The following is a 13,563-nucleotide window of genomic DNA, read 5'->3' as shown; positions in this document are numbered from 1 at the left end:
GAAGTGCTTAAGGCGAGAGTTGGTTCCACTGCTGCACTCCGTTGCCAAGCTCAGATCAACTCTAATCTCTGCTGAAGAAGTCAGTGAGCTCCAAAACAGGAACACACTCCCTTTCCTTCTCTCCTCACTTAAAGATGCTGAACCATATTGACATATTTTGAAATAATGGTGTTCAGTAGATGGGTGATCTGCCTGGCAAACCAATGGGTCACGAAGAGATGTCTTGTTGATGTTCAAAGAGGTCTTATTGACATTTTCCTGTCATTGTTGATTTAGTCTTGACTGCATCGAAACACTAATAATCTGTACTTTCCCTACAATTTTGTTTACAGTTTGAATTGACTTGTCAGACTCTTGATTAAAAAAACATAGTATGTTATTGAACATATCTGTAACAATTGCAATTGTACAGTATTATGTTATTTTGTCTTTTCTAGAACTGAACAAGAACCGAAGGAAGCTGTTTGAGCCTCCTATCAGGTCCTCCTTCCTGGAAGGGGGAGCCAGCGGGCGTCTGTCTCGTCAGTTCCACGCTGACATGGCCAGTGTCAGCGGCCGGTGGTAGAGCTCCACTCCCCCAGGACCTAACTCGACAGAGACCCAGCCTTCAGTGCCTCTCTCTGGGGTTCTGTCGCCCAGTCTCCAGCCTCTCTGGGTCTCAGTGGTCCACCCTCCATCTTATGCTTAACAATGACTGTTAAACTCTATTGTTTTGGGGGGAGGGCATAACAAAAAGCCATAGTTTAACCAGAAGTGCCAAAAAAGACATCGCAGTGGTATAGAAAGTCCAGTGTTCACTCCACATAGTGCTAAAATGTTTTTGTGGAGTATCTACACATGAAGGGTATTTGACAAGTTATGAAGGACAGGTACTGTCTAATAGTTGTAATTTTTTGTTGAAGGGAACAGGCCAAATGATTAGTACGAAATAATTACATTGATACCGTCTGCATTCGTAGTATGCTGTTGTATCAATGACATGCACTTTAACAATACTAGAATTTTGCCTGTGAAAGCCTGATTCCTCTTATTGGAATACCTATGCATTTTGTATTAACTCAAAGCACAGATGTATTTGTACCAAGCCAAATGTAAGCACTTAGTGAGATGGGGTAATGAAGTTAATTAAGTTCAAAGGTCAAAGTGCCCAAGTGACATCATCAACTTAATACAGAACCTAGAGAAATGACCTTTGACCCCTCAATGTTTTGATTGATTGACATTCCACAAAGGTCAGTGTTGTATCCACCAGCAGTTGGGCAGCAGTCTGTCAAGGTCATATGTATTTAGACAAATATGATTTTGTATTTGCATTATGATTATTTTTTTTAATCATCATTTTTGGGGGGAGGTTTTAATGATAATCAGTGTACATGTATTTTTTTTTAAATGTTTTCATTATTTTATACATTCATGAATGAGTTCCTATGGTTTGTAATTTGTTTATTATTAGTCTCTTTGATCATTTCTTTTGCCCCATAATCTGTGGAGCGGTCAGGCTGTGCCATGAGACGGCAGCAGAGAGAGAGAGCGCAATCTGTCAGAAGTGACTCTGTTTGTTGGCCTCCTATGGTTTTCTTAGTCCTTGTCATTATGTCTCCTGTTAACCTTTCTGTGGTCTCTACTCTATGTTGAATCCCACTGTGTTCCTCTATCGATTCAGGAGACTAGTCACTATTCCCAGACTGTGTGCTTTTATCTTTCCATTCACTTTGACTGCCTTTAGAGCTGCGGACAGAGCAAGAACCTACTACAATGTAGAATGCCTCCACACTACTACAGTATAGAATGCCTTTACTTCTCTCTCTACAGTAAGTTGCTCAGCAGGGAATTGTTTCTGTTAGAATATTGCCATTTTTCTGAACAGGACTGACACTACTGCTCACCTAGGGGGGTACACCACACCGTCTTTTGAAACTCAACTTTGTTTCATCTGACAGCCCCTAGCCTAGACACGTTTCTCGACATTTACCAAGATTGTGTCCTCATGGAAGAGTCTAAATTCTTCATAACATTTATTCTAGATTAAATGAACTATAGTGGAAATATACAATTGTCAGTATCAGTTGTGAAATCAGATATCCGGGAGTCTTGTAAAGCTATATTTGATGAAGTAACAGGATTATGTGCGCAGTGGTGCTGCTAATCAAAGGATGGGCTCACTCTGAGCTCTGTGTTATGTTCGGGTTCATATAATGGCACAGTGTACTCATACCCTTTTGTTAATGTTGGCTGACTCTGGAATGTGTATTTGCTATAACTGCTTCAGATTGAACCCCCAGATTAAGCCTGGAAGTTGAGTCTTTTTGCATTCAATCATATACAGAGTGTTCGTGTGAAGTACTCACCATCTTCATGTGCAGAATGTTTGTTGGTAGATGGTACAGCATTTGACTGACAATGCAGTGGCCTGTATGTAGAGCCCAAGGTGTGAGTCTAAAGAGGCCACTCAATCTTCAAACTAGATTCTAGGTTCGGAATGTTGAAGTAGACGGAGAGAACATTTCAAAGCAACTTGCATAACAAAATTGTTCTTAAATGTTGTGTGTTTCTGCACAGCAGCAACATCACTCTTAGCATCAACCGTTCTGTAATCACGCACAGAGAGAAGTCATTTCTTTTTCTTGTTGCATGCTTTCTCTCTTGACCATCTGTTGTATCATGTGTTTACACTATACCACTTTCCTAACTGATTTGAGCCATTCTCAATGTCCTTGTTGTATTAATATAACATATTCTGACATGGTTGTCATTTCCGACCAGTAGTGCAGTGGTTCATTTTCTTAGACATTTTAAAAAGAGACAGGATATAAAAAGGGATTTGTTACTCCACAAAGAAATATGGGGTATGTTTAACCCTTTATAATGGTACTATATTGAAGCTGTTCAGCATTGATTTATGTCAGTGCAGTTATGTCGACCCATGTACCTACAGTGCAGACGACAGTGTTTGTTTTCGCTTCTGTAAAGCCTCTGGTCATTTGTCTGTTTGGAGGGAAATAGAGATTGTTGTCTGTCAAGTGAATGTTAGAGTGAGAATTATTGATGCCTTTTATCTAGTTTAATGAAGGGAGTCATTTGCAATCAGTTTACCACCAACCTCCTTTCCCCACACCCTTTACAGAACCGTTATGCAATTGTCTTCCATTTTTGTGTTTAGTCCTTGTTATTCCTAAAGGGATACATTTGAAGGGGTCTACTTTGTACTGAGATAGATCAAATGGTACAACATGTATAATGAATGTAAACCACTAAGGAATTTATATATGTATTGCTTTGCGTTTCTATCCTGTGCAGCCATGCTTGTTCTTTAGCAGTATATCTCCAGTTTCCTGTGAGAAAAGGTACAGTTCCAAAAATATTCCACAAAGAATTTAAGGAGTGATATTGCCTTTTGCCATAGTTATTTTCCTTTTGTTGATAGGATTGTTGAGCAGGACATTGTTTTAGCTCTGTTGTTAAATCTGTAAATATAGTACAGATAAAAAGTGTTTGAGGAGTTATCAAATGTTATTACAAAGGAAATAAATGTATGCAGTAAAATGTTTCCTTTTGTTTTTGTTCATAGCACATACATTTTGACTGTTATAGTGAAGAATGATATTCAATGTGTGAAGAGAGTGAATTTGATACAATACTATGGTAACCATATCTGAGGAAAGCCTGTGTGAGGCCCACACTCTCATAATCTGGAATATAATCCAACTCTTGGTATGTCCGATTTGGTGCCAAAGCTGACATGTCCACTAATCCCGAGGCAGGATCTATCTAATCCCAGAGAATGAATCGACAGAGCACTAGGAAACACTAACCCATACCAACCATCCTGCCTGTATCACCACCGTACTAAATAAGGAATGTATTGTCTCACCAATGTAACGTTCCGCCCCCTTCTCTCTCTTTCCCTCTTCCCTCAGATTCACTGTAGAGAGGAGGGAGCGGGAGTAGCAGCAGCTGGCAAATGTAATCCATTCCCATGTAATTAAGTGGCCCTAGGGTCAATGGTGGGTGCACTGTTCTACTCTCTACTGAATGCATCACCCTTCCAGTCAGGTCACAGCTACATTCTCAGCTGTATTGTGTTTTGGCTGTATACCTACCTTTTACCACTTTGACTATTGTATCGCTCTTTCTGTCTTGCTCCAAATGATGTGTGATGAGCTCTCTGGAGCAAAATGGCTGCCATGGCATTGCCCAGGTGGGTGCTACACATTAGTGGTGAATGCAGGGAGTTTCTGCTGCATGTAATGTAAAGCCCTTTGGGCACCTGGTGGGAGAAAAACACTATGTAAATCCCATCTGTTATTGACTGAATATTTAGATGTGTTTATCTCCTCCAGGGGGCACTACAGTAACAAAACTCCTCCACTAGGCCTACCGGTGTATTGAGCTAAATTACAGAAAAACATTTATTTGAATCATTCAGCTTTACTTAGTGGCTATTATTAGAACATGCTCCTTGAATTTGTTAGGCTTTTACAGAAAATTGCTTCTAAGAGGAAATAGTGGCTCAACCTTTTATTGGTGTGAGCATTTCAAATTCTTGGATGTAGACATATTTATGGTACATCTCATTTAGCTTACAGTCTATTGAATTATTTCATTTTAATTTGAGGCTGTAAAACAGTCTGAGGCATATTCATTGCCTTCCTCTTTCCCCATAGCAGATGTATGCGCTCTGATGTAGAAATCTTTCATCCAATGCAAATGGACCCTCTCCATTCACAGCAGAAACAGCTGGCCTCATGGAAATGTTTTCTGAACAAGCATAGAGTGTAGACTATGATTCCCCTCGTTATCTCATAAAGCATCATTATCTGAATAGGAGCCCTGCTGGGGAGAGAAAGCTGAACAATATATCCCTGCCTTTCATGTAAATCTATATGTAAAGTTAATGTCCAATGCTTGTTCTGTGAGGATGTGTTGTGAGGAAGAACTTTCTCCTGGAATTGTTACTCTTTTGAAATAAGTTATTTCATTAACATTAGAAAACACTTTTCTCTGTCCTGTAAACAGCGCTGCCATTTAGACATCAATGAAGATGGTGTGATGGCATCTAAAAATAAGAGTAAAAAAAGATGCCATCCAAAAATACTTTCTCCCTCGCAAAATGTCACTGAGGATGGTTACAGACCGAAGGCTTTCCAGACAGTGTTGTCACCTCACCTCTTGTCACCTGAGTAGCTTCACTGTCAGAATATCTGACTATTGTAGAAATGCTCTGCATGTTCTACGCAACGTCTATGAGGATACATTGTTTGAAATTGAAATGGTGTTGACTTACACCCTGGTCTCGACGGTATATTGCGTTTGAGAGCTACATTTTTTTGGAACAGTAATATGTTCTTTTGGGCAGCTGCCACATGAATGAAATGTAATATCTAATCCAAACTCCTTAGTCAGTATTACATAATGGAGCAGCCGGACTGCGGGAGTTAACACATCGTTGTACTAAAAGTCTCTCGCACTCGCTTCAGGTAATTGCCTTGCTGCAGGCAGAACAATAACATTTTCTTTGTGTGAAAATGTCCATTTGAAATGCTGTTCCAAAGAGAGAAGCTGCTTCTGCTAGTCCTACAGTAGCATCACAGAAGAAACCATAGAGACTTAAAGGTCTTTTAATTACAATCTAACTATGTGTTCAATGAACGCCCAGGCTCTTACTATTTAAAGAACAGCAGCATACCCACGCCAGACCACTACTCTGACAGACAGAAAGGAGATTGGTGTTTGGGTGGTGTTCATTTCAAGTACAATATAATCTGTATACTAGGCTATGCAGTGCATTTAGATACTATAGTTACAATACTCCTTTTCCTTTGATGTAATTCCCAGAATTCTTAGAGCAGATAATCAGACTTGGCCATGAGATTGTTTAGTCAGAAGATCACAAACACACTTGGCTTCACAGAGCTCTGCACACTGTTAAATCACTGTATGTTGTGCAACAGTGCTCTTTAATTCTGTCCTCATCAGCTCTGGCTCACAAAGTCGTCCTGTCAGTGTCTATGCCAGTGGTTCCCTGGACAAGCACACCTGATTTAACTTGTCAACTAATCATCAAGCCCTCAATGAGCTGACTCAGGTGAGTTTGTCCAGGGCTACAACACAAATGTGTTCTGTTGGGGGGTACTGGTGGACTGAAGTTGGGTAACGTTGGTCTAAGACAAGGTCACGTACATTTAATTTAAACCAAGACCATCCTCATGATTCATAGTCATGTTTGAAATGCTGTCATTTCAATTTACTCCCACATTCAATCCTAGGTAGTGAATGACTCATACCCTCATTGTGATAAAAGCATTTATTCGCAGGGAATCTTCCTTGCATCTGTCTTTCTCTGCTTATTTATAGCTGCTTATTACTAGATGTCCACTCATAACTTGGATGGAATGACCACTGTCAACTCACTTTGTGCATGGCCATTAATCCAACAGCACAGACTGAGCTCACTGCAAATCGATGACAAGCTCCATTTCACTCACCAAGACACGCGCACACATTACCACCCTTTGGACGGACTGTGTTGGTAAACCGTTAGGCCCTGTCACAACACAGCGTCCCATGACGACTGTGACTCCATTGCATGTCCGGTGTTCACCCCCAGGGGAGGTAGTTAAGTGTTACACCCTTAGAGTACTGTTGCTGGGCTCCTGTCAGTCTCCGTAGTGTGTGTGAAAGGACCAGATTAGCTCTCTGGTCCAGATGAGACCAAGATGAGATCAAATCAAATGTATGTATATAGCCCTTCTTAGATCAGCTGATATCTCAAAGTGCTGTATAGAAACCCAGCCTAAAACCCCAAACAGCAAGCAATGCAGGTGTAGAAGCACGGTGGCTAGGAAAAACTCCCTAGAAAGGCCGAAACCTAGAGAGGAACCAGGCTATGAGGGGTGGCCAGTCCTCTTCTGGCTGTGCCAGGTGAGGATTATAACAGAACATGGCCAAGATGTTCAAATGTTCATAAATGACCAGCATGGTCAAATAATAATAATCACAGTAGTTGTCGAGGGTGCAACAGGTCAGCACCTCATGAGTAAATGTCAGTTGGCTTTTCATAGCCGATCATTGAGAGTATCTCTACCGCTCCTGCTGTCTCTAGAGAGTTGAAAACAGCAGGTCTGGGACAGGTAGCACGTCCGGTGAACAGGTCAGGGTTCCATAGCCGCAGGCAGTACAGTTGAAACTGGAGCAGCAGCACGTCCAGGTGGACTGGGGACAGCAAGGAGTCATCATGCCAGGTAGTCCTGAGGCATGGTCCTAGGGCTCAGGTCCTCCGAGAGAGAGAAAGAGAATTAGAGAGAGCATACTTAGATTCACACAGGACACCGGATAAGACAGGAGAAATATTCAAGATATAATAGACTGACCCTAACCCTCCCAACACATAAACTACTGCAGCATAAATACTGGAGGCTGAGACAGGAGGGGTCAGGAGACACTGTGGCCCCAACCGATGATACCCCCGGACAGGGCCAAACAGGCAGGATATAACCCCACCCACTTTGCCAAAGCACAGCCCCCACACCACTAGAGGGATTCTTCAACCACCAACTTACCATCCTGAGACAAGGCCGAGTATAGCCCACAAAGATCCCCGCCATGGCACAACCCAAGGGGGAGTGCCAACCCAGACAGGAAGACCACGTCAGTGACTCAACCCACTCAAGTGACGCACCCCTCCTAGGGACGGCATGGAAGAGCACCAGTAAGCCAGTGACTCAGCCCCTGTAATAGGGTTAGAGGCAGAGAATCCCAGTGGAGAGAGGGGAACCGGCCAGGCAGAGACAGCAAGGGCGGTTCGTTGCTCCAGTGCCTTTCCGTTCACCTTCACACTCCTGGGCCAGACTACACTCAATCATAGGACCTACTGAAGAGATGAGTCTTCAATAAAGACTTAAAGGTTGAGACCGAGTCTGCGTCTCTCACATGGGTAGGCAGACCATTCCATAAAAATTGAGCTCTATAGGAGAAAGCCCTGCCTCCAGCTGTTTGCTTAGAAATTCTAGGGACAATTAGGGGGCCTGCGTCTTGCGACCGTAGCGTACGTGTAGGTATGTACGGCAGGACCAAATCGGAAAGATAGATAGGAGCAAGCCCATGTAATGCTTTGTAGGTTAGCAGTAAAACTTTGAAATCAGCCCTTGCCTTAACAGGAAGCCAGTGTAGGGAGGCTAGCACTGGAGTAATATGATCACATTTTTGGGTTCTAGTCAGGATTCTAGCAGCTGTATTTAGCAATAACTGAAGTTTATTTAGTGCTTTAGCCAGGTAGCCGGAAAGTAGAGCATTGCGGTAGTCTAACCTAAAAGTAACAAAAGCATGGATTAATTTTTCTGCATCAATTTTGGACAGAACATTTCTGATCTTTGCAATGTTACGCAGATGGAAAAAAATCTGTCCTTGAAACAACCTTGATATGTTCGTCAAAAGAGAGATCAGGGTCCAGAGTAACGCCGAGGTCCTTCACAGTTTTATTTGAGACGACAGTACAACCATCAAGATTAATTGTCAGATTCAACAGAAGATCTCTTTGTTTCTTGGGACCTAGAACAAGCATCTCTGTTTTGGGGCTTCACCATGTTTCATTGAAATGTACAGCTGTGTGTCATCCGCATAGCAGTGAAAGTTAACATTATGTTTTCGAATGACATCCCCAAGAGGTAAAATATATAGTGAAAACAATAGTGGTCCTAAAACGGAACCTTGAGGAACACCGAAATGTACAGTTGATTTGTCAGAGGACAAACCATTCACAGAGACAAACTGATATCTTTCCGAAAGATAAGATCTAAACCAGGCCAGATCTTGTCCGTGTAGACCAATTTGGGTTTCCAATCTCTCAAAAAGAATGTGGTGATTGATGGTATCAAAAGCAGCACTAAGGTCTAGGAGCACGAGGACAGATGCAGAGCCTCGGTCTGACGCCATTAAAAGGTAATTTACCACCGTCACAAGTGCAGTCTCAGTGCTATGATGGGGTCTAAAACCAGACTGAAGCATTTTGTATACATTGTTTGTCTTCAGGAAGGCAGTGAGTTGCTGCACAATTTTTGAGAGAAATGGGAGATTCGATATAGGCCGATAGTTTTTGATATTTTCTGGGTCAAGGTTTGGCTTTTTCAAGAGAGGCTTTATTACTGCCACTTTTAGTGAGTTTGGTACACACCCGGTGGATAGAGAGCCATTTATTATGTTCAACATAAGAGGGCCAAGCACAGGAAGCAGCTCTTTCAGTAGCTTAGTTGGAATAGGGTCCAGTATGCAGCTTGAAGGTTTAGAGGCCATGATTATTTTCATCATTGTGTCAAGAGATATAGTACTTAAACACTTGAGTGTCTCCCTTGATCCTAGATCCTGGCAGAGTTGTGCAGACTCAGGACAACTGAGCTTTGGAGGAATTCGTAGATTTAAAGAGGAGTCCATAATTTGCTTTCTAATGATCATGATCTTTTCCTTAAAGAAGTTCATGAATTTATTACTGCTGAAGTGAAAGCCATCCTCTCTTGGGGAATGCTGCTTTTTAGTTAGCTTTGCGACAGTATCAAAAATACATTTTGGATTGTTCTTATTTTCCTCAATTAAGTTGGAAAAATAGGATGATCGAGCAGCAGTGAGGGCTCTTCGATACTGCAGGGTACTGCCTTTCCAAGCTAGTCGGAAGACTTCCAGTTTGGTGTGGCGCCATTTCCGTTCCAATTTTCTGGAAGCTTGCTTCAGAGCTCGAGTATTTTCTGTATACCAGGGAGCTAGTTCCTTATGACAAATTTTTTTAGTTTTTAGGGGTGTGACTGCATCTAGGGTATTGCGCAAGGTTAAATTGAATTCCTCAGTTAGGTGGTTAACTGATTATTGTCCTCTGACGTCCTTGGGTAGGCAGACGGAGTCTGGAAGGGCATCAAGGAATCTTTGGGTTGTCTGAGAATTTATAGCACGACTTTTGATGCTCCTTGGTTGGGGTCTGAGCAGATTATTTGTTGCGATTGCAAACGTAATAAAATGGTGGTCCGATACTCCAGGATTATGAGGAAAAACATTAAGATCAACAACATTTATTCCATAGGACAAAACTAGGTCCAGAGTATGACTGTGGCAGTGAGTAGGTCCAGAGACATGTTGGACAAAACTCACTGAGTCGATGATGGCGCAAAAAGCCTTTTGGAATGGGTCTGTGGAATTTTCCATGTGAATATTAAAGTCACCAAAAATGTGAATATTATCTGCTATGACTACAAGGTCCGATAGGAATTCAGGGAACTCCGTGAGGAATGCTGTATATGGCCCAGGAGGCCTGTAAACAGTGGCTATAAAAAGTGATGGGCACTAAAGCCGTCCATAGAAACATACATGTTTAGATACACATACCAACACTGGTCTACACAGGTCCCAATCCCTCTTTAAACCAACCATGTCAGGCTGCCTAAAGCCAACACACATAGCCTTCAATCTCTAGCAAATATATTTGACTATTTTTATTTAACCTTTATTTAACCCACCTGTAGCACGCGTTCCAGCAGGTATATCTCACTTGTCACCCCCAAAGCCAATTCCTCCATTGGCCACCTCTCCTTCCAGTTCTCTGCTGCCAATGACTGGAACAAACTTCAAAAATCTCTGAAACTGACAACACTTATCTCCCTCACTAGCTTTAAGCACCAGCTGTCAGAGCAGCTCACAGATCACTGCACCTGTACATAGTCCATCTATAAATAGCCCAAACAACTACCACTTCCCCTACTGTATTTATTTATTTATTTATTATGCTCCTTTCCACCCCAGTATTTCTACTTTGCACACTCCTCTACTGTCAAATCTACCATTCCAGTGTTTTAATTGCTATATTGTATTTACTTCGCCACCATGGCCTATTTATTGCCTGTACCTCCCTTATCCTACCTCATTTGCTCACATTGTATATAGACTTATTTTTCTACTGTATTATTGACTGTATGTTTGTTTTACTCCATGTGTAACTGTGTTGTTATATATGTCGAACTGCTTTGCTTTATCTTGGCCAGGTCGCAGTTGTAAATGAGAACTTGTTCTCAACTTGCCTACCTGGTTAAATAAAGATGAAATAAATAAAAATAAATAAATAAAACAAGGCAAGTCAGTTAAGAACAAATGATTGTTTACAATGACAGCCTAGGAACAGTGGGTTAACAGAACAACAGATTTTTACCTTGGCAGCTCGGGGATTCAATCTAGCAACCTTTCAGTTACTGGCCCAGCACTAACCAGTAGGCTACCTGCCACCCCACTATGGCTTGGTGAGTCTTTCCTTTTTCCCCTTGTGTTCCTCTCCTCTCTCTGTCACCATGGTCTCACGTGGGTTCTGATCTAAGTGCCACAGAGTGAGCAATATGACAATACAGTATGACGATATGACACACAAACACACGGGCTGTGTTACGCAAGCGTGCATTTAGTAAGAGCCTCTGCAATGAGAAGAAAGGGGGAGGGAGAGGGGATGGACGGAATGGTGTGGCCACAGATCAGTGTGGAAGGCTCAGCGGAATCCCTTCCTGCATAAGGCTCTGATGTTAACGCAGGGTGACTCCCCCTAGGGGTTAGCATGGGAAGGGGGCTGCAGGGAGGAGCAGGGGTGGGAGGGCTGAAGAATCACTCATCCTCATCTCCCTCCTCTCTAGAAGCATATGAGTGAGAGAGCGAGAGAATCCTGTTAGTTAGTTTAGCTAGTAGAGGCTATAATGGCTGTTTGGCTGTAGATGACTTAACTGTTAGTTAATTACATGGAATTGTTATGTAAACAGACAAATCCGAAACAGATGCTGTCTTAATCTGTTTTCTCTGTTAATTAAAGCACTGCAATTAAACAACATGGGGTCATTACCAATTGTCTCACAAACACTGGCCTGATATAAACTAACACTGTGGACAAACACACAGAAACTACTTGTCTTGTCATATGCGTCGTAAAAAGTGGACCAAAACGCAGCGGGTATATGAATACTCCTCTTCTTTTGTTAGAAGGAAACCGAAACAAAGACGAAAAACAGTCCTGTAAGGTACTCTGACTATACATGGAACAACTACCCACAAAAATAGTGACAAAACCCCCTACTTAAATATGGCCTCCAATTAGAAGCAACGAAGAACAGCTGCTTCCAATTGAAGGCCAAACCAAACCTGAACATAGAAATAGACTAAATAGACATTCAAACACAGAAATAGACAACATAGAACATTACCCAAAAACCCAAGACACATAAATCAAACACACCCCTGCCATGTCCTGAACATAGTATAATAACAAAATGACCCCTTACTGGTCAGGACGTGACATGTCTAGACTACACTCAAGAGGCTAGTGTAGTAGGACTCCAGTTGATATGATGTGCCAGTTTACACACGTCTTAACGCACACTGTATGTATTGGTTATATTTGGATTAATAGCTTGGTTTGAGAGTAATATTGTCCAAGCAAATTTTCTCATACAAAAAGCTGTAGAGAGAGCAATAAAACACATTCACCTTCAATTTTAATGAGATGTATTTTGGGCCAGGGCCGGCATTAGGGGGCTTGGCCCAACCTACCATACCTCCTTGCCAGTCCAAATAATATATTTGACCGAGACACGCACCAACAGAAAGATGCATCAATCTTAGTTAAAGCATCCGAGCGAGAGAAACAGTGCTCCTCTGTCTCAGTATGTGTACACCATGTGTCTGATGTCCGGGCCAAAAGAGTATGGCATGTCATACTATTTCTGGCCAGACAGCATCAGACACGGGCTACATATACAGAGAGGGTCGCTGTTTCGCTCGTGCGGATGCTTTCTCCGGTGATATAGTTTCAGCAGAGAGGAAGAGGCGAAAGGAGAGAGCCCACTCTTGCCAGAATATGTCCAGTGTAAGCCAAATGCGTTTCTATGGGAACATGCAGACCTAAGCCTGTCGCCTGCTTTCCCGCCTTTGGGACAAAAACTCCCATTGTTAGGGCTGAGACATGAGCATCTCATCATTGTATACAGATCTCTGATTTCAGACTCTTGCGAATAGTGCACAGTGCACTTTTAGGATGCTGGATTGCTGTAAAGTAAATGTATGTTTCACCAAAATTATATAATTACTCCTGTCTATATAAAATCATTCAAAATACTTCACCAGGGAGCATGACTTAGCCAACGAGGATCATTAGCTTCTTTTAAAAAAATGCTATGGATTGTTTCAAATCACAAGTGTGTTTGGGAACCCCACAATTTAGGTAGTGCACGTGGCAATAGGTCTAGCTCAGGTATTCCCAGACTGGGGTATGCGTAATGCCGTCAGGGGTACGCAAGATAAAAATAAAATAAATACTAATAATATTCTTCACATTTATAAAACAGTCCATTGATATTTTCCAACGGGGCTATACATTTGGGTGAGGTTTTTTTCTCGCCTGAGTAGCCTCGTTTCACTGCCAAAAATAAAATTAAACCGTCTAGTGTTCAGCGAAATAACAACACAATGTCAAATTACAGGTAGCCTAGTCAAATAATTAACGTCCAATCACATTAACCGTTACTCTCTCGTGGGAATTCGACTAACGGTCTGTAT

At 42.0% G+C, this 13,563-nt stretch overlaps 1 protein-coding gene across 8 annotated transcripts in view; it reads left to right on the top strand.

The window, feature by feature from the left end:
- LOC115193683 (protein bicaudal C homolog 1) overlaps positions 1-3,543 on the top strand; it is an 83,297-nt gene extending 79,754 nt beyond the window's left edge. For all 8 annotated transcript variants that reach the window (XM_029752584.1, XM_029752583.1, XM_029752579.1 and 5 more), the window contains exon 21: positions 438-3,543. In XM_029752584.1, the coding sequence (XP_029608444.1) occupies positions 438-565 (128 nt within the window). In that variant the 3' untranslated portion in view covers positions 566-3,543. The remainder of the gene's footprint in view (positions 1-437) is intronic.
- Positions 3,544-13,563: the final 10,020 nt, after the last annotated feature.

Source organism: Salmo trutta, chromosome 5, assembly GCF_901001165.1.
Source record: "Salmo trutta chromosome 5, fSalTru1.1, whole genome shotgun sequence".
In the NCBI taxonomy this organism is placed as follows: domain Eukaryota; kingdom Metazoa; phylum Chordata; class Actinopteri; order Salmoniformes; family Salmonidae; genus Salmo; species Salmo trutta.
This window is presented reverse-complemented; position numbering and strand designations above follow the sequence as displayed.